Source organism: Salvelinus fontinalis, chromosome 19 (assembly GCF_029448725.1).
Source record: "Salvelinus fontinalis isolate EN_2023a chromosome 19, ASM2944872v1, whole genome shotgun sequence".
Lineage (NCBI taxonomy): Eukaryota > Metazoa > Chordata > Actinopteri > Salmoniformes > Salmonidae > Salvelinus > Salvelinus fontinalis.
This window is the reverse complement of record NC_074683.1, coordinates 14,365,001-14,391,115: the sequence shown is the minus strand read 5'-3', so window position 1 is coordinate 14,391,115 and position 26,115 is coordinate 14,365,001. Positions and strand designations below refer to the sequence as shown.

Below are 26,115 nucleotides of genomic sequence, written 5' to 3'. Positions count from 1 at the left end.
AGTGTCAGTGTCAGTTTGATGTGTTCTGAAATCACTTAACTGGGAGAGCTCGGTGTCACCCGTCCCTTCTAGAGGTTGGCTGACAGTGTTGAGTGAGTCACTTTACCCATCGGTGACATCTGCCTCACTTGAGCCTCAAGCTCATTCAGTACATACACTGAGTGTATAAAACATTAAGAACACCTTCCTAATATTGAGTTGCACCCCACCCTTTTGCCCTCAGAACAGCCTCAATTCATCGGGGCATGGACTCTACAAGGTGCCGAAAGCGTTCCACAGGGATGCTGCCCATGTTGACTCCAATGCTTCCCACAATTGTGTCAAGTTGGCTGGATGTCCTTTGGGTGGTGGACAATTTCTTGATACACGTGGGAAACTGTTGAGCATGAAAACCCCAGCAGCATTTCAGTTCTTGACACAAACCAGTGCACCTGGCACCTACCCCAGACCACGTTCAAAGGCACTTAAATATTTTGTCTTGCACATTCACCCTCTGAATGGCACACATGCACAATCCATGTCTCAATTGTCTCAATACGTATTAAAAATCCTTATTTAACCCGTCTCCTCCACTTCATCTACACTGATTTTAAGTGGACATCAATAAAGGCTCATAGCTTTCACCTGGATTCAGCTGGTCAGGCTGTCATGGAAAGAGCAGGTGTCCTTAACGTTTTGTACACTCAGACAGAGATAGACGAAGAGTGAAAGAAGGGGTTGATGAAGACAGGAGAGAAAGGAAAGAGTTGGAGTTGGAATTATGTACCTTGTGATTTACAAGAAGAAAAAAAACATTTTAAAAGTATTCACTGCTTTCAGTTAAATGTTAGACATTAAGTGTGTATAGTGCTATATCCGAGACATATTAGATGTAGAAGCCTTTGCTGATGCATTACTACAACAGTCTCAAGGCCCTGTCTCTCTAATGTGCAACAATGAAGCCTGTGATTATCAAGACAAAGGTCCATGGCCTTAGGACTGCGATAGTGCTGGACCCAAGTGCCCAGGTTCCATTAGAGGTTATGATTTCTCTATACGGCTGCAGGGAGCTGAAACATAGGTCATCTTATTATACCTATCACTGGCAATTCCCCAAATAGCCAAAGCAGACATACACATACTAGAGATGGTGGCTTTAACCATTGCCAGTACAGACACACACACATTAAATCAAATAAGACCCAGAAACAAGATTAATAACACGATGGAGAGTAGAAGTATTTTGGGTGTTTCCCAAAACCTTTGTAGCTAAATTGGTATTTCGTATATATCAACGAACCAGATGCTCACCACACATAAAACAGCAGTGCTTAATTTAACGACTTGCGTTCCTTCAGGCACAGAAGGCTGATTGTCAAACATCTATTTTTACTATTGTTACTGTCTCACGAGGTGTGTGGCTGGGTTGTGGAGAGCAATAAAGTTTCAAACCATTTTTTAATTCTTTATTTAACCCTCCTGTTGTGTTCCGGTCGAATTGGACCGAGAGTTTTCTCTCTGAAAAATGTAGTTCATTTAACCTGATTGTCATAAGGTTCCATGGCTGTTCCTTCCTAACGGAGGGAGGTGCAGGAATCAAGAGCAGGAGAGCAAGGGGAATCCCAGTGTCAAAGAATGTTTATTAGCAGTCCCAACTCAACTACAAACATGGGACTGAAACACGCCCAAACGAGGTTGCCACACACACAGGGAATAAAGCGCTACACACGGAGGAGAAACCTCTACTCCTAAACTCACTACCAAACGGCACAACTGCCGAGAGAAAAGAAACCCCGTGGTGCAGACACGCACCCCTACTATTGTAACCACAGAAAAACTTTCCCGCACAAAGACTAACAGGCAGCGGAGGTAAATATACCCACCAAAATCAACTAATAAGACACAGGTGTAAACAATACAGACAGACACAAACGAAAAGGAAAAATGGATCGGTGGCAGCTAGTAGGCCGGCGACGACGACCACCGAGCACCGCCCGAACAGGGAGAGGAGCCACCTTCGGTGGAAGTCGTGACAATGACTTTGTCCACACAGGGCATCTGAACACACAAAATACATTTTTGAGGTTTTTCATAACATTTTGGGTGTTTTATTTAACTTTTGTACACCTGTGGTGTTCTGGGTCAAAAATGACCAGTCATTAGAAATTAATGGGTGAGACTACAATTAGTGTATAAAATTGAGTTCAGACACATGCCCATTCATCAGATGGACACACTTCCTCTCTCAGACCCCCACATGCATGTGTGTTTGAGCACACACACACACACACACACACACACACACACACACACACACACACACACACACACACACACACACACACACACACACACACACACACACACACACACACCTCACTCCCCTTCTTGGCTTCCATGGCAACCCCCACGGGAACCTTTCCCCAATAGAATCTTTCCCCCACGGGAACCACACCTGTTGGCATTCTCACAAACAACCCCAACATTGTTTCAATAATTTATATAACTTTTCTCGAAGCTCTGGTATATAAAGCTTTTTTGAGGCCTTGCTAACAATTCTTTCTGTGGCAGCACAATGACCAAACGATATACTGTATGTGAGGCTCTTTATCATATCTTTGAGGAGGAGAGATGCCAGGAAGGAGTAGGAGGAGAGGCCAGGAGGAGGAGAGGCCAGGATACTGACAGTGAAGTAGTCTGATAAGTAGCACAATACGTTTCAACTGAATATTTGTTGTAGTCAAAATAATCCATGCATTATGCTTTTTTTACTCAAAAACAAGTTGTATAAGCTCAGGTCAATGAGGCCTGCAGGCCATAAATAGCAAATAGAAGTTCAAAACTTGTAATGTTGATAAAGTTGATAAAAAGTTGATAAAAAGATCTAACACAACATTAGGTGATAATATGTATTTATAATCGGATATATTAGTCATTTTGGACCGGGTACTCAGAATTAATTAACATGAAACGAACACAACAGGAGGGTTGAACTTTATTTAACTAGGCAAGTCAGTTAAGAACAAATTCTTATTTACAATGACGGCCTACACCAGCCAAACCCGGACTCCCAATCACAGCTGGTTGTGATACAGCCTGGATTTGAACCAGGGTGTCTGTAGTGACACCTCTAGCACTGAGATACAGACCGCTGCGCCACTCAGAATCCCCATAACATACCAAGGTTTTGGGTAACTCACCCCAAGACAATAAGTCACTTTAGAGAGGTTTGAGGCTCTATTGAGGCTCTGTAGAAAGATCACATAGAGGCACACAGGAGATTCTTTCCCTCAGGGTTACGTTACGCTACATGGGCCAAGACCTAACTTTATCTGTTGGCTTTCCAGTGCCATCAGTGCTGGTTTCACCATCTCTCTGCCTAGTGTGAAAATGAATGTGAACTGCAGTACAGCCTAATTACTGTGTGGGCTGCAAGGCATGGTGCTCAGCAACCAAGAGGAAATAGGAGAGATGGGGAAGAGAAGAGGAAGAAGAAGATGTAGAAGAGGGGGAGAGGGTGACTAGCTGAGGTAGGGGTAGTGGGGGTCAGGGAATGGAGAGGGGAAGAATGTGGGCAGGGGAAACGAGAGGGACAAGAGCACTGAGGAGAATGATTACCGGAGAGCCAAGTCTAGGTCCAAGAGGCTCCCAAATAGCTTCTACCCTCAAGCCATAAGACACAGGTGAGGGTAGCGTGTCATCTTAGCTAGGGTAGTGTGTGGGGGGGATATAGAGATATAGTGGAGGGGATATAGAGATATATTTGGAAATGTTTGCTACAAACGATTAATTGCAAAGAGAACCATGTCAATAAATCATGTTTACTTTGCTCCCATTTCAGCGTTCGTGGTCAGAATAATAGATGTTTGAGACAAAGTGACATCAGTAGAGACGCATCAACAATTTCTCCAATATTTGTCTCTACTGTACACGTGTGACACAAACACAGATATTGTTCACTTTCTTGTGGCATTTTTTTACGCAATCTACAATGTTCTGAGGGTTTTGAAGCGTAATTATTCTCCAAACAAGTTTCCAGAAAGTCTTCAATATGCAATGTTTTTTTGTAGTGTTGTGGAGTCTTTCAAACAATCACTGAGCAATGTCCTACGCATGCAAAGAGTGTACGTTTTACCAATGAGAACTCCTGACATACGTTGCTTGATTGTAAATGCACATATACAGTGGGGTCCAAATTATTGAGACCCTTGATAAAGATGAGCAAAAATGACTGTATAAAATAAATAATTTAAATACTAAGCTAAATTGTATGAAAAAAATTGTAAATTATATAATTTTACACCAACACTATTGCTCGGAGAGGCTAAAAGGTAGGGGTCAAAATTATGGATGCCCCTGATTTCAATACCTTTCAACATCTCACCTTTTGAGGATAACGGCACTGAGCCTTTTTCTAAAATGTTTTATGACTTGGAGAACACATACGATTCTGTATGGACCATTCTTCCATAGAGAATCCTTCCAGATCCTTGATATCCTTAGTCTAGTCATATGGACTGCCCTCTTCAATTCAAACCACAGGTTTTTAATGGGTTTAAAGTCTGCAGACTGAGATGGCCATTGCAAAATGTAAATTTTGTAGCCAATTATACTTTTTTTTTAGGATGGGGGGGTTTTGATGTGTGCTTGGGGATATTATCCTGCTGGAAGATCCCCTTGTGGCCAAGTTTCAGCCTCCCGAAGGAGGCTTCTAGGTTTTTGGCTAAAATGTCCTGGTACCGGGTAAAAATAATGATGCCGTTGACCTTATCAAGGGCCCCAGGACAAGTGGAAGCAAAATAGCCCCATGACATCAAAGACCCACCACCGGCCCAGACGGAATCCCTAGCCTCGGCCTCAGAGCATGCATAGACCAGCTGGCTGGTGTGTTTACATATTCAATCTCTCCCTATCCCAGTCTGTTGTCCACACATGCTTCAAGATGGCCATCATTGTTCCTGTACCCAAGAATGCAAAAGTAACTGAACTAAATGACTAAATGACTCACTTCTGTCATCATGAAGTGCTTTGAGAGTCTAGTCAAGGATCATATCACCTCCACCTTACCTGTCACCCTAAACCCACTTCAATTTGCTTACTGCCCCAATAGGTCCACAGACGATGCAATCGCCATCACACTGCACACTGCCCTGTCCCATCTGGACAAGAGGAACACTTATGTAAGAATGCTGTTCATCGACTACAGCTTAGCATTCAACACCAAAGTATCCTCCAAGCTCATCATTAAGCTTGAGGCCTTGGGTCTCAACCCTTGCCCTGTGCAATTGGGTTCTGAACTTCCTGACGGGCCGCCCCCAGGTGGTGAAGGTAGGAAACATCTCCACTTCGCTGATCCTTAACACTGGGGCCCCACAAGGTTGCATGCTTACCCATGACTACGTGGCCATGCACGCCTTCAACTCAATCATGAAGTTTGCAGACGACACAACAGTAATAGGCTTGATTACCACCAACGTCGAGACAGCCTACAGGGAGGAAGTGAGGGCTCTCAGAGTGTGGTGTCAGGAAAATAAACTCTCACTCAACGTCAACAAAACAAAGGAGATGATTGTATACTTCAGAAAACAGCAGAGGGAGCACCCTCCTATCCACATCGACTGGCCAGCAGTGGAGAAGGTGGAAAGTTTTAAGTTCCTCGGCATACACATCACGAACAAACTGAAATGGTCCACCCACGCAGACAGTGTGGTGAAGAAGGTGCACCAGCACCATATTATACAGATATTTTTGATAATCTTTATAAATGGTGTCAATAGTGGTTAGAGTTTTGGACTAGTAACCAAAAGGTTGCAAGTTCAAATCCCCGAGCTGACAAGGTACAAATCTGTCATTCTGCCCCTGAAAAGGCAGTTTACCCACTGTTCCTAGGCCGTCATTGAAAATACAAATATGTTCTTAACTGACTTGCCTAGTTAAATAATGGTAAAATGTTTAGTCCTTCAACATTGGAATCTGACTCCTGTCAATTGTTTATAAGAATGAGGTAATGTCAACCAATGTTAACTCAGCTCTTGGAGGGGCACAGAGTAAGCAGGCTAATGACCTGCTCAGATTGACATTTGATTGTTATTAAGTAGGGTTGCAAAATTCCAGGAACTTTCAATAAATTCCCTGGTTTTCCCGAAATCCCGTTTGAAGGACTCCCAATATCAGGATCGAATTAACAGGAATTCCGGAATCTTTCCACTCTCAATGTATGTTCACCAAAATACCTGCTTCATCCGTAAAGACAATGTTCTAAGTCCCTAATTATATAAAATCCCAGGACATGTTTGAATATTCTATCTCCCTCCATCTAAAGTCATTTAATAAGCAATGTTGCACAGAAATCAGTGTGATTGAAATCTGTAGTAATTACTGTCAGCGCTGCGGAGTTTGTCTAATTTTCTTCAAAAGGCTATATTAATAACACTCATTACATTGCTTGTACAGAGGATGAACCACTATTTGAGGAATGTACAAAAGGAAAGACATTTAAATTGTCCAGGTCAGTGGTTCCCAACCTTTTTCGGTTACTGTACCACCAACTGACTTTTGCTCTGCCCGGAGTACCTCTAAAGTACCCCTCGTGCATTTCACCAGTAGGCCTATGGTCTCATGAGTCTTCTCAAGTACCCCCTGTGGATAAGCCAAGTACTCGCAGGGGTCCTAGTAAGCCCTGGTTGGGAATCAATGGTCTAGGTCTAGGCACAAAATGTTTTTGTGCCAACTCCAAAGTGTTGCTGCCTTTTAGGTAAAAAAAAAGTGTTTTAGGGAAGAAAAAAAAACATTTGAGTTATTGTACAGTAATCAAACTTCCCTCAAAGTCCCTGAGATAATGAAAGGAGGAAAAATTCTCCCAGCACTGGAACTGAAGTCACCCTTGAATCGTAGTTGCTGCTGTAAATTGAATGTTTTTATCTGACTGTATCAGTGATGTCAAATCTCTGAGAAACTCTTGTAGTTGTCAATGGTAATTAGCTCCCAGATTAGTCCGCTGGAACGTGCTTTGGTTTGGCATTCTGACGCAGCGCATGGGAAATAAAGAATAGAGCGGATCATCAAATACTAGGGGAATATCAATAAATGGACCAAATTGGCCTCGCCCCCAGCTCCCTGATGCAATTATTTACTATTCACATCAATTATTGCTAACAGATGACACTAATGATTTTGAGCGAAAGCTGGCAATGGCAGCCCTTCTAGAGATCAATGCTATTTAAAAAGGAGTCACAGCGCACACAACACTTGCCATCCTTCAGGGTGTTTCTATCTGGATTTGACCCAGAGTTGCATTGAGCAATTATAGCACGCTTTTAACACATCATCTGTAAGTCATGTATGTACAGTGGGGCAAAAAAGTATTTAGTCAGCCACTAATTGTGCAAGTTCTCCCACTTAAAAAGATGAGAGAGGCCTGTAATTTTCATCATAGGTACACTTCAACTATGACAGACAAAATGAGAAGGAAAAAAATCCAGAAAATCACATTGTAGGATTTTTTATGAATTTATTTGCAAATTATGGTGGCAATTTGCATATACTCCAGAATGTTATGAAGAGTGATCAGATGAATTGCGATGAATTGCAAAGTCCCTCTTTGCCATGCAAATGAACTGAATCCCCAAAAAACATTTCCACGTGATGCTGCCACACCCGTGCTTCAGGGTTGGGATGGTGTTCTTTGGCTTGCAAGCGGTGGTCATTATGGCCAAACATTTCTATTTTTGTTTCATCAGACCAGAGGACATTTTTCCAAAAAGTACGATCTTTGTCCCCATGTGCAGTTGCAGACCGTAGTCTGGCTTTTTTATGGCGGTTTTGGAGCAGACTTCTGCCTTTCTGAGCGGCCTTCCAGGTTATGTCGATATAGGACTTGTTTCATTGTGAATATAGATACTTTAGTTCTTGTCTCCTCCAGCATCTTCACAAGGTCCTTTGCTGTTCTGGGATTGATTTGCACCAAAGTACATTTACCTCTAGGAGACAGAACGCCTCTCCTTCTGAGCGGTATGATGGCTGAGTACAGATGTGTACAGATGAACGTGGTACCTTCAGGCTTTTTGAAATTGCTCCCAAGGATGACTTGTGGAGGTCTTCAATTTTTTTTCTGAGGTCTTGGCTGATTTTCTTTGATTTTCCTATGATGTCAAGCAAAGAGACACTGAGTTTGAAGGTAGGCTTTGAAATACATCCACAGGTACACCTCCAATTGACTCAAATTATGTCAATTAGCCTATCAGAAGCTTTTAAAGCCATTACATAATTTTCTGGAATTTTCCAAACTGTTTAAAGGCACAGTCAACTTACTGTATGTCAACTTCTGACCCAGTTAAATAATCTTTTTTTAAACAATTGTTGGAAAAAATTATTTTGTCATGCACAAAGTAGATATCCTAACCAACTCGCCAAAACTATGAACCACCCATCACGGATCCGGGATCATTGTCATCAGAAACGCTGACTAGCATAGCCTAGCATAGCGCCACAGGTAAATAATATAATATAATATAATATCATGAAATCACAAGTCCAATAGAGCAAATGAAAGATAAACATCTTGTGAATCCAGCCAACATGTCCGATCTTTTAAATGTTTTACAGCGAAAACACAACATATATTTATGTTAGCTCACCACCATATCCAAAAAAACACAGCCATTTTTCACAGCAAAGATAGCTTTCACAAAACCCACAAATAGAGATAAAATTAATCACTAACCTTTGAACATCTTCATCAGATGACACTCATATGACATCATGTTATACAATACATTTATGTTTTGTTCGATAATGTGCATATTTATAGCCACAAATCTTGGTTTTACATTGGCGCCATGTTCAGAAATGGCTCCAAAATAGCCAGAATAATTACAGAGAGCAACGTGAAATACAGAAATACTCATCATAAAACTTTGATGAAAGATACATGTTATACATATAATTAAAGATACACTGGTTCTTAATGCAACCGCTGTGTTAGATTTAAAAAATAACTTTAGTAAAAAGCATCCCATGCAATAATCTGAGACAGCGCTCAGCCATTCTCCGCCATGTTGGAGTCAACAGAAATACGAAATTACATCATAAATATTCCCTTACCTTTGATGATCTTTCATCAGAATGGAGTGCCAGGAATCCTAGTTCCACAATAAATCGTTGTTTTGTTTTATAATGTCCATTACTTCTGTCAAATTAGCAACTTTGGCTAGCATGTGTAGTACATGTGTCCATACAAATTTACGGTAATGAACGAAAACTTCAAAAAGGGATATTACAAATCGAATAAACTGGTCAAACTCAGTTGAGAATCAATCTTCAGGATATTTTTCTCATATATATCCAATAACGTCCCAAACGGAGCATTTCTTCATGTCTATATAACTCAGGACAGACAAGGACATCCCATGCCCAGAGTGCATGGCCAAGAACTGGCAATCTGCCTGACCAGTCACTCCAAAAGCTCTCGTTCGGCCCCACATCATGCTAGACGCTTCATTCCACGTTCTACTGCCTGTTGACATCTAGTGGAAGGCGTATGAAGTGCATACAGATCCATAAATATAGGAGAATTGAATAGGCGATGACTTTCACAGCGACCCATTTCAGAATTTTCACTTCCTGTTTGGAAGTTTGCCTGCCATATGAGTTCTGTTTTACTCACAGATATAATTCAAACAGTTTTAGAAACTTCAGAGTGTTTTATATCCAATAGTAATAATAATATACGTATCATATGATCCAGGACAGAGTATGAGGCCGTTCAATTTGGGCACCAATTCATCCAAAAGTGAAATTGTCGTCCCCTATCCTAGAGAAGTTAACAAGAAATTTGTGGAGTGCTTGAAAAACTAGTTTTAATGACTCCAGCCTAAGTGTATGTAAATGTCCGACTTCAACTGTACATAGTACTGTGGCCTCTTCTGCTGCACATTAATTGTTACATTGTATCGTACTGAGCAGTAGGTGCCTGGATCACTATCTACTCTCCAGAGGCAGTAAAGATTGAATTGAATTTTTGAACACACTCCTTATTTTTCAGGAGGTCCAACGGAATGGGAAGGCAGGTGTTCCTGCAGTGAGGTGGCCCAGCTTGCTGAGTCTGACCTGTCCACGCAGTAGCTGCAGTGGCAGTGAGGCCTCCTTATCCAGTGCCTGTAGTGAGTACTCCAGTGGCTCACATACTTGGGCAGAAGGATGCGGCTCCACCAAGCAGGTGAGTCTCCCAGTCTGATCTTAAACAAATTGCTGTTGCGTACAGTGAAGTTAACTTGTAATAAGTTACTATGCAGGAAGATTCCTCAACATTCATCAATAAATTCCAATGTCTTCTTTTTTCCTTGTTGATGACTAAATTGTCTTTCTCTTTTGTAACAGTCTGCAATAAATCGAGAGAAGAGGATGAGTGCAACTTATTGCTCTGTCTCAGCAGAGCAGCCGGACCTAAGCTGGAAAGAGGGCCACATTCTGAAGGGCCTAAGGAGGCTCCAAATGCGCAGCCCAGCTCCCCAGGAGCCATCATCACTTGCCTCCACATCACATTTCAAGAACTGCATGACCTCCAACGAGGGCATATACTCTCTAGGGGTCAAGTGTGGGCCAATAGGGGTACTGCCCGCATTGGCAAAGGGAAAGCCTTTCAAGCCAGGAGCAGGCGTCAGTACCTTAATCTCTGACTCGGACGATGCAGATGATGAATCGCCTCAATCCCCAGTCAGGGAGTTCTGCTGCCCACCCATCAAAGACACTCACCATCTGGAAGGACAGCCTGCGTCTGAATTGGGAATGGCACAAGGGGAAAAGAGCTTTACGGACTACAACTCCCAAGAGGAGCCTGTAAGACTCGTAAGAAGTCCCAGCAACTCCCTCTCACCTATCAAAGATGTCTTCTTGCTCAAGGGACCGACACTGAAGCCTGGACTTAGCCCAACGGCGACCCCTACCACTGTGAGTGGACTTGAGAATACAAACTGGATAGAAAAAGACAAGCAGTCTGCCTTTACAAACTGGAATGTTATGGACAGTTGCAATTTGAGGCCAGAGAGTGTTAAACAGCCACAAGAAAAAGTTACAGTGAAACAACTAGAGACAGGGGCTAGGGAAGTGAGACTACCCATTCATCCTCCAGCATCCAGAGCTCTGAGTTGGGTTAGTGAGGCCAGACAGCGCAGTGCTTCCATGGATACGAAGCATTACAGAGAGCCAAACAGCCAGGGTGAAATTGATACCAAGGACTACACCATTTTGGAGTCCCGACAGAGGAAAGCAAAGCCTAAGGCCTGCAACTCAGCAAGGAAGGCCTTTTTCCTCCGAAGCAAGAGTGCGGACGGAGGCCCAGACCAGGCCACAATGCACCAGCCTCTACATCAGAAGCTGATAAAGGTCAATCAAAGGTCCAAGAACCACTTGAACACTCCTGGGTCCAGTGGCCCTGGCACAAAGACTTACCTCAGCAAGGCACCTGGTCCAGCAAAGGCATCAGTACAAATGTTTGAGAAAGGTAAGAATGCTACTGGTGCAAGAACGTCAGGGCCACTTGAGAATACAGTACAGAGCTCCCCTTCTTCTTCACCTCAGAAACTGGTCAAGGTATTTAAGCCACCTGGGCTGAATGATTACCCCAAGAGCCCATCCAAAGTCTCCAAACTCCCATCAAGGAATGACTGTGGAGCAAAAGCCCCCAACTCCAACAATTCAGCCTGCTTTCCACTCAATCAGAGACAGCAAGACCAGCACTCTGATCCCCCTCGCAATGATATCAGGTCCCTTTCTCCTCCACCCCCACCAGGTCGGACCACTTCCCTACTGATACGACCTGGTTATGACTCATTACCTCAGGCACATAAGCCTGTGGTTCAGCCCCAAACCTCTAGCACCGTGAAGGCAACCACCAGTAGCACCAAATCTCAGTCAAGTCATCATTCATCTATTTTACAAAAGCAAGTTCAAGCCCCCATCAAAATGCAAGACACTCGTCATATGGATCCTAAAATGGGCTCTGAGATGAAAAAGTCACCGAAACGGGCCCCTACCAAAGTTCACCATCCCTTACCAACTTCTACCCCTATTCAAGAATCTAAGGAAACAGCCTATTCCCAACCCTCACTGAGCTGGACTGTGGCACAAGCCTCCCATCAAGAAAATAGTGTCCCCTTTGTGGTGCCAAACCAGGGCTGTTCACCTGTGTCCCAGCAAAGCAATGACGAGCCACAAAGTACAGAGCTCTTACCTCAGGCTTCAGCATCTCTTCTCTGCCATGGCATAGTTAGTAACTCTCAACATTCTGTGACCAGGGTAGTGAAGTCATCCATTCTTGTTGACTCCAAAACCAATGAGTCAACCTCAAAGCCGGGCAACAACTCCACAGTTAACACTGGTACAAAGGGAGTGCAGACATTTGAAAACTTCTACCAGGACACCTACACACGTCCAATGATGCACTGTGTCAATGCAGCTGTAGCCAAGGCCAATGCTAGGAGAACTCTCAAGACCCGCTGTAGCTCACTAGAGGAGCCTGCACTCCCACCTATAGCAGCAGAGAATGGTGTAACTTTGGACTGGGGATTTGATGAAGAGGGCTGGCTATTCAAGCGCTCAGTCTCAGTCTCTACCCGGCCTCCTATCCACCCAGTTATGGGCATGAACGGAGCAAAGGCTCGCAGTCAAAGCTTCGGAGCACGTTACATGGACAGACCAAACGTCAGCAGGTCAGGAAAAGTCCGTACTCACATCAAAACTAACTCAGGAAGCTCTTTGAACTCTCTTGGTGATGTATTTTGGGGTAGTATGAGTTGCTCCAACAGCTACCATTGTCCCATGAACAGATCCCCTGTTAACAATTTCATGATTGAGGAAGGCTTGCCACTACCTACACATCTGAGAGCTTCCAGTGATCGATTTGATCTGAAACACAAGAGGTTAAACTCAACATCACAACTCCAGACTGAGAAACAGCTCTCTAGCTCCTTCTATGAACCCATCCATGGGGAACCAGAGAGGCAGTCCACCATCGAGGAGAAGGTCATGTTGGGAATCAAGGAAAATTTTCAGAAATCTCAGGAGCAGGAGAAGACAACTGAAACTAAGCAGAAATCCGTCTCATCCCTGGCAAACTGGTTTGGATTCCGCAAGAACAAGCTCCCTGCTCCGAGTGGCAAAAACGTAGATACTCAAAAGGGAAAGGAGGAGAAGAAGGAGCCAAAGCTTGGATCTCTCTTGGGTGGGAAGCAGGCAAAGTCCGACAAAAAGGAGAGGAGGAAAAGTGAAGGTCATCGAATGGACAGGTAAGGCTTTTATATTGTTTAGGTTGGGTAGCTGAGAAGTCTTGTTGACTGTTTTACTGCTTGGAAAATAATGTTTTTGAGAGGCATCAAGACAATGTAACATCTCATTAATTACAAAATAATGCTTTGCTTTATTGAAATGCATTTGTCATATTTACCACAAAGGCCGAAATATACTGTCACTTTTCACTTAAAGTTGATTTTGATATTCGTAGCCAGAGATGCAGTAATGATTGAAATCAACGAAATCCAACATCAGTATCTCTGCTTAACCTGTCTAGGATCAGCGTGGCGCTAGCGGCACACCCCCCCCCCCCCACTGAAAAACCAGTGCCGCGAAATTCAAAAAAAATATTTTTTTAAAATATTTAACTTTCACACATTAAAGTCCAATACAGCTAATGAAAGACACAGATCTTATGAATCCAGTCAACATTTCCGATTTTTAAAATGTTTTACAGGGAAGACACAATATGTAAAGATGTACATCTATTACCTAAAAACACATTAGCATATTCCACCATCTTTTATTTGTCCACCAACACCAGTAGCCATCACCAATTCGGCTAAACTAAGATATTTATAGCCCCTAACCAACAAAAAAACTCATTAGATGACAGTCTGATAACATATTTATGGTATGGGATAGGTTTTGTTAGAAAAAAGTGCATATTTCAGGTATATGGCATAGTTTACAATTGCACCCACCATCACAAATGGACTAGAATAATTACAATGAGCAACGTGTTTACCTAACTACTAATCATCAAACATTTCGTAAAAATACACAGCATACACGAATCGAAAGACACAGATCCTGTGAATACAGACAATATTTCAGATTTTCTAAGTGTCTTACAGCGAAAACACAATAAATCGTTATATTAGCGTAGCACATAGCACATAGCAGCCCAGCATTGATTCTAGCCAAAGTGAGCGATAAAAGTCAACATCGCCAAAAGATATTAATTTTTTCACTAACCTTCTCAGAATTCTTCCGATGACACTCCTGTAACATCACATTACAACATGCATATACAGTTTGATCGAAAATGTTTATATTTAGCCACCAAAATCATGGTTAGACAATGTGAAATGTAGACAAGCTGGTAAAGAAAACGTCCTTGCGCCACTTAGACAGTGATCTACTCTTATACATAAATACTCATAAACGTGACTAAAAAATATAGGGTGGACAGGGATTGATAGACAATTTAATTCTTAATACAATTGCGTTATTACATTTTTTAATTTATCCTTACTTTTCAATACAGTTTGCGCCAAGCGAAGCTACGTCAAAAAACATGGCGTCCTAAGCCACTAAAATGTTTCGACAGAAACACGATTTATCATAATAAAAATGTCCTACCTTGAGCTGTTCTTCCATCAGTATCTTGGGCAAATGATCCTTTCTTGGGAGAAATCGTCTTTTGGTGGAAAGCTGTCCTCTTGCCATGTGGAAATGTCAACTACGTTCGGGATGAACTGAAAAGCGTTCCCAACTTTTCACATCGTTGCAAAAATAAATGTCCCAAAATCGCACTAAACGGATATAAATTGCTATAAAACGCTTTAAATTAACTACTTTGTGATGTTTGTAACTCCTATAACGAGTGAAAAGATGACCGGAGAAATATAACAGGCTAAACTAATGCTTGGAACAGGAGAGGGTCGGTGTCTTCCACGCGCGTTACGCAGCAAGAAAAGACTTGCTAGCTAAAGGTTTTTTTCATTTGTAGTGCCTGTGAACGAGCAATCGAGCCCGTTGGAATCGTCATCACGTAAAGGCATCCAGGGGAAGACGTAAGAAGTGTCCGTATAGTCATAGCAACGACAGTGCCCGTTTAAATGACTTCAGAAAAGTGGCCAACGTTTCTCAAATCTGACTCCATGTCAGGGAAATTGCTGTAGAATGGGCTCTGTTCCACTTAGAGACAAAATTTCAACTCCTATAGAAACTATAGACTGTTTTCTATCCAATAATAATAATAATATGCATATTGTACGATCAAGGATTTTGTGGGAAGCCGTTTAAAAAATTAGCCACATTAGCATAAATAGTCTAAACAGCGCCCCCATCCCCAACAGGTTAAACCCCCTAGAGTTGATTGACGCACCTGTGCATCAATCTAAGTTGCATTACAAAAAAATCCCCATCAAAATCCCTCAGTTTAAACTAGAGATCTGTTTGTTTTGCATTGGATGCGTCTCAATCCATCAAAACCACTAGTGTCGCAATTCCTAATCTGCTGTCTAAGGTAGCAGAGCTAGAGCTGTGTTACTCAGACCATGAGACATTACAAAAATTAGTCTTCTCACTTAAATGTCTGTTGGGTCCGAACGGTTTGGCCTACAAACTCAGTTTTGCTCTAAGGCCCCCACAAGTGTCAGGAGACTCGTCTGAAGTCGGTACGGTCGATGTGTCAATTCTGTTTGGTAGCGTCCGAACCGTTTGAGCTACAAACTAATGGGACTCCACTGTGGAAAGAGGAAATTCTCTCAGTTTTTCTCTACGACCCCCACAAGTGACACAGGACTCGTCTGGAGGTAACCGGTACTGTTTAAGAAAAACAAATGAAAGCATTAAGGTACAGTAGTCTGTGCCTGACCAAAAAAAAGGTTCAATATGTGTAAAAAAAAATATATATATATATATATACTGTATATACAGTTGAAGTCGGAAGTTTACATACACCTTAGCCAAAAACATTTAAACTCAGTTTTTCACAATTCCTGATATTTAATCCTAGTAATAATTCCCTGTCTTAGGTCAGTTAGGATCACCACTTTATTTTAAGAATGTGAAATGTCAGAATAATAGTAGAGAGAATAATTTATTTCAGCTTTCATTTCTTTCATCACATTCCCAGCGGGTCAGAAGTTTACATACACTCAATTAGTATTTGGTAGCATTGCCTTAAAATTGTTTAACTTGAGTCAAATGTTTCAGGCTAGCCTTCCACAACCTTCCCAGAATAAGTTGGGGGAATTTTGGCCCATTCCTCCTGACAGACCTGGGGTAACTGAGTCAGGTTTGTAGGCCTCCTTGCTCACACACGCTTTTTCAGTTCTGCTCACAAATTTTCTATAGGATCGAAGTCAGGGCTTTGTGATGGCCACTCCAATACCTTACTTTGTTGTCCTTAAGCCATTTCGCCACAACATTGGAGGTATGCTTGGGGTCACTGTCCATTTGGTAGACCCATTTGCAACCAAGCTTTAACTTCCTGACTGATGTCTTGAGAAGTTGCTTCAATTTATCCACATAATTTTCCTGCCTCATGATGCCATCTATTTTGTGAAGTGCACCAGTCCCTCCTGCAGCTAATCACCCCCACAACATGATGCTGCCACCCCCGTGCTTCACGATTGGGATGGTGTTCTTTGGCTTGCAAGCCTCCCCCTTTTTCCTCCAAACATAACGATGGTTATTATGGCCAAACAGTTCTATTTTTGTTTCATCAGACCATAGGACATTTCTCCAAAAAGTAGGATCTTTGTCCCCATGTGCAGTTGCAAACCGTAGTCTGGCTTTTTTATTGTGGTTTTGGAGCAGGGGCTGCTTCCTTGCTGAGCGGCTTTTCAGATTATGTCGATATAGGACTCGTTTTACTGTAGATACTTTTGTACCTGTTTCCTCCAGCATCTTCACAAGGTCCTTTGCTGTTGTTCTGGGATTGATTTGCACTTTTCGCACCAAAGTACGTTCATCTCAAGGAGACTGAACGCGTCTCCTTCCTGAGCAGTATGACGGCTGCGTGGTCCCATGGTGTTTATACTTGTGTACTATTGTTTGTACAGATGAACGTGGTACCTTCAGGCGTTTGGAAATTGCTCCCAAGGAGGAACCAGATTGTGGAGGTCTACAATTTTACTTCTGAAGTCTTGACTGATTTCTTTTGATTTTCCCATGATGTCAAGCAAAGAAGCACTGAGTTTGAAATACATCCACAGGTACACCTCCAATTGACTCAAATTATTTTAATTAGCCTATCTGAAGTTTTTAAAGCCATGACATCATTTTCTGGAATGTTTCAAACTGTTTAGAGGCACATTCAACTTAGTGTATGTAAACTTCTGACCCACTGAAATTGTGATACAGTGAAATATAATTGAAATAATCTATCCGTAAACAATTGTTGGTAAAATGACTTGTGTCATGCACAAAATAGATGTCCGAACCGACATGTCAAAACTATAGTTTGTTAAACAAGAAATTTGTGGAGTGGTTGAAAAACTAGTTTTAATGACTCCAATCTAAGTGTATGTAACTTCCGACTTCAACTGTATACTGTCGTGGCCAAAAGTTTTGAGAATGACACAATTATTAATTTCCACAAAGTTTGCTGCTTCAGTGTCTTTAGATATTTTTGTTATATGTTACTATGGAATACTGAAGAATAATTACAAGCATTTCATAAGTGTCAAAGGCTTTTATTGACAATTACATGAAGTGGATGCAAAGAGTCAATATTTGCAAGACCTCTGCAATATGCCCTGGCATGCTGTCAATTAACTTCTGGGCCACATCCTGAGTGATGGCAGCCCATTCTTGCATAATCAATGCTTGGAGTTTGTCAGAATTTGTGGGTTTTTGTTTGTCCACCCGCCTCTTGAGGATTGACCACAAGTTCTCAATGGGATTAAGGTCTGGGGAGTTTCCTGGCCATGGACCCAAAATATCAATGTTTTGTTTCCCGAGCCACTTAGTTATCACTTTTGCCCTATGGCAAGGTTCTCCATCATGCTGGAAAAGGCATTGTTCGTCACCAAACTGTTTCTGGATGGTTGGAAGAAGTTGCTCTCGGAGGATGTGTTGTACCATTCTTTATTCATGGCTGTGTTCTTAGGCAAAATTGTTAGTGAGCCCACTCCCTTGGCTGAGAAGCAACCCCACACATGAATGGTCTCAGGATGCTTTACTGTTGGCATGACACAGGACTGATGGTAGCGCTCACCTTGTCTTCTCCGGACAAGCTTTTTTCCGGCAGCCCCAAGCAATCGGAAAGGGGATTCATCAGAGAAAATGACTTCACCTCAGTCCTCAGCAGTCTAATCCCTGTACCTTTTGCAGAATATCAGTCTGTCCCGGATGTTTTTCTTGGAGAGATGTGGCTTCTTTGCTGCCCTTCTTGACACCAGGCCATCCTCCAAAAGTCTTTGCCTCACTGTGCGTGCAGATGCACTCACACCTGCCTGCTGCCATTCATGAGCAAGCTCTGTACTGGTGGTGCCCCGATCCCGCAGCTGAATCAACTTTAGGAGACGGTCCTGGCGCTTGCTGGACTTTCTTGGCCCTGAAGCCTTCTTCACAACAATTGAACCGCTCTCCTTGAAGTTCTTGGTGATCCGATAAATGGTTGATTTAGGTGCAATCTTACTGGCAGCAATATCCTTGCCTGTGAAGCCCTTTTTGTGCAAAGCAATGATAACGGTACATGTTTCCTTGCAGGTAACCATTTTACATTTACATTTAAGTCATTTAGCAGACGCTCTTATCCAGAGCGACTTACAAATTGGAAAGTTCATACATATTCATCCTGGTCCCCCCGTGGGGAATGAACCCACAACCCTGGCGTTGCAAGCGCCATGCTCTACCAACTGAGCCACACGGGACCTCAACCATGGTTGACAGAGGAAGAACAATGATTCCAAGCACCACCCTCCTTTTGAAGCTTCCATTCTGTTATTCGAACTCAATCAGCATGACAGAGTGATCTCCAGCCTTGTCCTCGTCAACACACACCTGTGTTAACGAGAGAATCACTGACATGATGTCAGCTGGTCCTTTTGTGGCAGGGCTGAAATGTAGTGGAAATGTTTTTGGGGGATTCAGTTCATTTGCATGGCAAAGAGGGACTTTGCAATTATTTGCAATTCATCTGATCACTCTTTTTTTTAACATTCTGGAGTATATGCAAATTGCCATCATACAAACTGAGACAGCAGACTTTGTGAAAATGGATATTTGTGTCATTCTCAAAACTTTTGGCCATGACTGTACACTACCGGTCAAAGGTTTTCGAACACCTACTCATTCAAGGATTTTTCTTTATTTTTGCTATTTTCTACATTGTAGAATAATACTGAAGACATCAAAACTATGAAATACACATATGGAATCATATAGTTGCCAAAAAGGTTTTAAACAAATCAAAATATATTTTATATTTGATATTCTTCAAATAGACACTATTTGCCTTGACAGTTTTGTACACACTTGACATTCTCTCAACCAGATTCATGAGGTGGTCACCAGGAATGCATTTCAATTTACAGGTGTGCCTTCTTAAATCTTAATTTGTTGAATTTCTTTCCTTCTTAATGTGTTTGAGCCAATCAGTTGTGTTGTGACAAGGTAGGGGTGGTATACAGAAGATAGCCCTATTTGGTAAAAGACCAAGTCCACGTTATGGCAAGAACAGCTCAAATAAGAAAAGAGAAACTTTGAAGGTCAGTCAGCACGGGAAATTTCAAGAACTTTGAAAGTTTCTTGAAGTGCAGTCACAAAAACCATCAAGCGCTATGATAAAACTGGCCCACACGAGGACAGCCACAGGAATTGAAAACCCAGAGTTACCCCTGCTACAGAAGATAAGTTCATTAGAGTTACGAGCCTCAGAAATTGAAGCCCAAATAAATGCTTCACTGAGTTCAAGTAACAGACACATCAGGCCTTTATGGTCGAATTGCTGCAAAGAAACCACAACTAAAGGACACCAATAAGAAGAAGAGACTTGCTTGGGCCAAGAAAATGGACATTAGACCAGTGGAAATGCGTCTTTTGGTCTGGTGTCCAAATTGGAGATGTTTGCTTCCAACCTTTGTGTCTTTGTGAGACGCGGTGTGGGTGAACGGATGATATCCGCATGTGTATTTCCCAACGTAATGCATGGATGAAGAGGTGTTATGGTGTGGGGGTGCTTTGCTGGCACTGCCTTGAATTCTAAATAAATCACAGACACACTTAACCAGCATGGCTACCCCAGCATTCTGCAGCGATGCGCCATCCCATCAGGTTTGGTCTTAGTGGGACTATCATGTATTTTTCAACAGGCCAATGACCCAACACACCTCCAGGCTGTGTAAGGGCTATTTTATCAAGGAGAGTAATGGAGTGATGCATAAGATGACCTGGCCTCCACAATTCCCCGACCTCAACCATATTGAGCTGGATTGGGATGAGTCGGCTGCAGAGTGAAGGAAAAGCAGCCACTAAGTGCTCAGCATTTGTGACAACTCTTTCAAGACTATTGGAAAAGCATTCAAGGTAAAGCTGGTTGAGAGAATGCCAAGAGTGTGCAAAGCAGTCAAATAGGTCTCTCTTCTGTATACCCCCCATCCCCCCCACCTTGTCACAACACAACTGATTGGCTCAAACACATTAAGAAGGAAAGAAATTCCACAAATTAACTTTTAAGAAGGCACACCTGTTAATTGAAATGCCTTCCAGGTGACTACTTCATGAAGCTGGTTGACAGAATGCCAAGACTGTGCAAAGCTGTCAAGGCAAATGGTGTCTGTTTGAATAATCTCAAATATTGTCACGTTCCTGACCTGTTTCTGTTAGTTTTGTATGTGTTAGTTGGTCAGGACGTGAGTTTGGGTGGGCAGTCTATGTTTTCTGTTTCTATGTTTGTTTAAGGGTTGCCTGGTATGACTCTCAATTAGAGGCAGGTGTTTGGCGTTTCCTCTAATTGAGAGTCATATTAAGGTAGGTGTTTTCACACTGTTTGTTGTGGGTGGTTGTCTCCTGTGTCTGTGTATGTCGTTGCGCCACATGGGACTGTTTCGGTTTTGTTTGTTTGTTTGTTCGTTTTATGTAGGCAGTTTTCGTGTTCATGCGTTCTTCGTGTTTCATGTGAGTTCGTCGTTCAGGTCTGTCTACATCGTTTATTTGTTTTGTAACTTCAAGTGTTCGTTCGTGTTTTCTGTTTTGTTTATTAAACATTATGTCTAAGTATCACGCTGCGTCTTGGTTCAATCCATGCTCCTCCTCTTCGGATGAAGAGGAAGAGGAGAACCGTTACAAATATAAAATAAATTTGTTATTTGTTTTACACTTTTTTGATTACTACATGACATCATAGTTTTGATGTCTTCACTATTATTCTAGAATGTATAAAATGGTAAAAATAAAGCAAAACCCTTGAATGAGTAGGTGTTCTAAAACTTTTGGACCATCCCAACATCTTAGTCTGAAGAATTAAAGCTACTGAGTTCTCCATTTTAAGTCATACCTCATGTACACTTAACCATCACCACTTGACTGAACCATCAAACAGATCTCTTCATATCTTTCCTTGAGGTGATTTATTGCCCCAGCTATCTTAAGCCATTTTTTTATTAAACGCTGTTAGAAACATTTATAATATAAGTCCTAACACCAGTTCTGACACATTTCAGACACTTAACACAGTGAGAATTCAAGAGGTAGGCAGCAGCTACACAGTATACTTTATTATCTGGAACACCCTGGGCATGTTGAGTAAATATGAAGATACATAGATTATAGTGGTCAAGTGAACCTGTTTTCTTTCAGCTCGGTGGGGAAAAGAGACTCCCAAGATGCATTTCTCCTCTGCCTCTCGATGGCCTCCCGGGGAGCCTCAGTTAACAGCAACATGCAAGGACAAACTGGCATCTGTGAGGACACAAAGGTACATTCCATTTTACCCGGAATGCAGAGAAGGACTGTCTTGTCGGTTTAGGGCCAATTTCATGTAGATTTTAGTCAGCGCAGGGTTTAAATTGTAACTGGAACTACAATTGAGAACTGCTCAATTAATGTTATGGACATTTTCCCATACAAATTCTATGTCCAATTACTTTCCTGAATTGACTGGAAAATTAAATGACCATAACTCTACGGCGTGCCAATTAAATGTCTAAGGATTGTTATTGAATATGCATGTCTCTGCATGGCCAGTTATATAAATCTGTATTTCTGTGTATGACAATTTGTGCCAACACCACTTTGCATGGACCTTAAGTAAGATAAGGGAATTATATTAACATTTAACTGTGCTAGTTCATTTCAACCTGTCAGTAGCCTAGATCCTCTGAAAGACTTGCAATCTCTTCCCTAACACTAGAACACACAATTTCTGAACGGTAGTATTTCTGTATAATACCACAATCTATACAGAAAGGAAGTGAAGCTAAATAATTACTGTTTTATCAAAACTGACCTCGCAAGGTCCCATCTAATGGAAAAATAGAAATGTGAGATGAATTCAAGAAACAAGGGGTGGGTGACCGAAAGAAAGGAAAATATGAGAAGAATATAAAGGACCCAGGAAGATATGTGGCAGATCAGATGGATATGGAATTAGGGTGAGAGATTAAAAAACTCTGAGACGGGAGAGGAATCGGAGAGAGAGAGAGAAATTTGTAACAAAGATTTATAAATAAAGACACACCAATGAAACAGATAACCAGAAGAAAACTTTCATGTGTTTCACAGATTGTGTGAATCACTCCAACACACGTTCACGCAACGCAACATGCTTTCACACATACATGCACACAAACATGCAGGAGATACTGGAAATACTTCATGTAGATACTGAGGAAAATCTATGGACTATTTAGATGCAGTATCTACAAACATTCACAGGCAGTCTTGATAATGGAGTGATCATTAGAATGAACATTGCTTAGAAGCATTTTCAATGACAGTCCATCGTTGTCCTGATGTGATTCAGATAAATATTGTTAGCCTCTTGCACAAATAGATAATCTAGACAACTAAAATGGCAATTTAATTTGTTTATTAAATTAGTTTTCCCCACCAAACTTAACAAAAAGTCTGACCGCCGCTGTTCAATTAGATTACCAAGGGGTAAAAATAAGTCAAAAATGCCAATTTCTGTGAGATTGTGCTTTACAAAGACCTCAAAACATGTCTTAACATAGAGGACTGCATGAAAGAGGACATTTGAGTCAGCCAATCAGGGACTCTGCGTTTGTAAGGAATACATTCATACCACTTTATAATCATAGATTGATGGTGGTAGATTGCAAACCACAATTTAAATATAAAAGATGTAGTCACAAGTATAGAGAAGTCATTTTATTTATTTATTTTTATTTAACGAGGCAAGCCAGATAAGAAAAAATCTTATTTACAATGACGGCTGACTTTTTACCTTGTCAGCTCAGGGATTTGATCTAGCAACCTTTTGGTTATTTGGTTATTTGCCACCTCATCTATTTCTTTACAATTCACAGAGCCCAATTTAGTCCTCTGTTCCATACAGGTATAATTATTCTCTCTTCTTGCTCCCATAAACAGACAAAGACACAGAGGATGAACCTCAGGACTGATAACGACAATGGAGCTGCACTAAAGAGCCCCAATCAAGATCACGTGATCGGTAAGGGATTTAAGAAAACTATTTGTATCGAACTTGGTAGATTGGACCTGTCGAGAAGCAACCTTTTGCTCCTACCCATAGGAAGGAACTTCATGTAGATTTAAGAATTGGATAAGTGTTTCATGGTCATAAGCCCAACTTGCACCTATCCGATCCTATTAGATCTACACAAGTGCACTCTTTCCATCAGCCAAGGCCAATTTGACCCTCTGTTTAAACCCCAATGCAGTATTCTTCAAACCTGGTCCTGAAACCGTTAAAAATGTTCAGCCATCAAATTACTGAAGCATTGCTAATACTGGCAGATTTCCTTCCTAGCCCTCTGACCTATTTTCTGTCATGTCAGTTTAACCTGTGAAAGAGATGGAACCACAGTTAAAAGTGCAAGGTTCCGAGCAAACACTGTTTTGACTGTACGTGACACCCCCTCACTCAGATTTATTGAATTCCTTCTGTGCATTTAACTTCACAGAGAAATACTGAAGCACAGTGCTCTTTTGCTCTGTCTCTCTAATTAAGGACGATTTAGATAGCATGCTTGGCAGGGGCTTTGGTACTAAAATGAAATGTTTCAACTCTGTACGAGTCGAAGAAGTAATATAAGTATCCAATTTAAAGGCAACGAGAATCAACTTCCGAGTGAGTGGAGGTCTAAATGTCACTCAGCATATTTGAGCAATTTTCTTTGTGCCATTTGAGGAGAATATTCTAATGTGTTTTTAAATATTTGGCTTTTTGAATTAATTTACTTGTAAAATCGGTCTGCCAAGACATCTGTACAGTTTGCATGTAACAAATGCATTTAGGTCTCCTCGGAATTAATTCATAGACTCATAAAGATCTTTGGTCTATACTGAAGTGATTTTCTAACTATTTAGGCTAAGAACCCCTACCCATATCAACCCATACCACACCTTGAAACCCTATGGCACTGTGTGCTTAAAGGCCCATGACAGCCATTTTATCAACATCAAGTAATTTCTGGGTAACAAACCTAACTGTAATGGCTTTCCATCAAGCAAGAATGTTGTTAGGACTGTCTGGGAGTGGTCTAAGTGAGGAAGGAAAAACTGGAAACTAGCTGTTATTGGCAGAGAGCTTTGGAACTCTTTCTTATTGGTCAATGAACCAATTTACCGCATGGTGATGTCACAGTGGAAAGCCGAACCTCCCACCCATGCTAACATGCTGATTAGAAGGTCCTGTGTAGATTGTATTTTCAACCAGCAACTATCAGGAAATAACACTGATCCAATGTTTTCACACGTTTAAAGAGCTTCATTAGCTGTTGGGCCTTTAAAATATGCTTAAGAATGTGACAAAAACTGTATTGACTAGGTTGACTTTTTGCAAATTCAACCACCTAGCCACATTGACGCAAAGTTGATAAGCCATGGGGCGGCAGCGTAGCCTAGTGGTTAGAGCGTTGGACTAGTAACCGGAAGGTTGCAAGTTCAAATCCCCGAGCTGACAAGGTACAAATCTGTCGTTCTGCCCCTGAACAGGCAGTTAACCCACTGTTCCTAGGCTGTCATTGAAAATAAGAATTTGTTTTTAACTGACTTGCCTAGTTAAATAAAGGTTAAAAAAAAAAAAAAAAAAAAAAAAAAAAGTTGATAAGTCAGTTGAAATAATGAAGAAACTATGTTGATTCATCCATTTTGGCTTATTGGGGTATAGTTGACTGAAATGGCATGACAGGCTTTAGTATGAACATGTGACTATGTTAGACTAGTACTTTGAACTATGCTGCTGTGCATTGAACGTCAAACATTATCTTGAATGCTTGAATATGGATGAACTGTGAACATCATGCCAGGTATAATACTAGGCTCCTTCTCATGAATATTAACAACAGTTGGGGACTATAGTCGTCCATTTTTTTATTTCAATTTCAATACTGTTCCATTTGTGCATCTTCGGCTGTTTGTAGCCCCTGAACTTTTTAGGTGTTAGCTTGTTAGTCATCATTCAGTCTTTTCATTCCTTCAGGCCAATTGAAAGGAGATCAGACAAGGACATGATCCTTAGCTAGTGCCAAAGGGTTTGTGGAGGGCAATCAATGGTCAGCCCCTCTGATGCTGCCTTCCCATGCAAGGTGTCACAAAGGTGCTTGTTCATTTTTACCTTCAAGAACACAAATCAATAACGTCTGCGATCTGTATCGCGCTCTTACCTTTATTAGTTACTCCTGTTTGTGCGACAGGCAATTAAGAGCTACTTTCATCATTGTTATTTCTTTCTAGAGCTGTTCATCACAATTTGAAACTGACCACCTGAATCGTTTAAGTTGAATCCTCTTGATGTATGAATAAAATGCATACTAAATGAAGACACCCAATTATCAAAGGAGTTGTCAGTTAACAGCCCACCTGTTTTGAGTCAAGCTTCTCTCTGGATCACTGGAGAGGAGACAATATTTTCCGTTGATTAAGAAATCTACTGGATATTATGTCAAAAATCATGTCAGCGTG

At 41.5% G+C, this 26,115-nt stretch overlaps 1 protein-coding gene across 2 annotated transcripts in view; it reads left to right on the top strand.

The window, feature by feature from the left end:
• LOC129816411 (nck-associated protein 5-like) overlaps positions 1–26,115 on the top strand; it is a 111,295-nt gene that overhangs the window by 71,713 nt on the left and 13,467 nt on the right. For both annotated transcript variants that reach the window (XM_055870869.1, XM_055870868.1), the window contains exons 8-11: positions 10,022–10,195; positions 10,357–13,262; positions 21,805–21,922; positions 23,560–23,641. In XM_055870869.1, the coding sequence (XP_055726844.1) occupies positions 10,022–10,195; positions 10,357–13,262; positions 21,805–21,922; positions 23,560–23,641 (3,280 nt within the window). The remainder of the gene's footprint in view (positions 1–10,021; positions 10,196–10,356; positions 13,263–21,804; positions 21,923–23,559; positions 23,642–26,115) is intronic.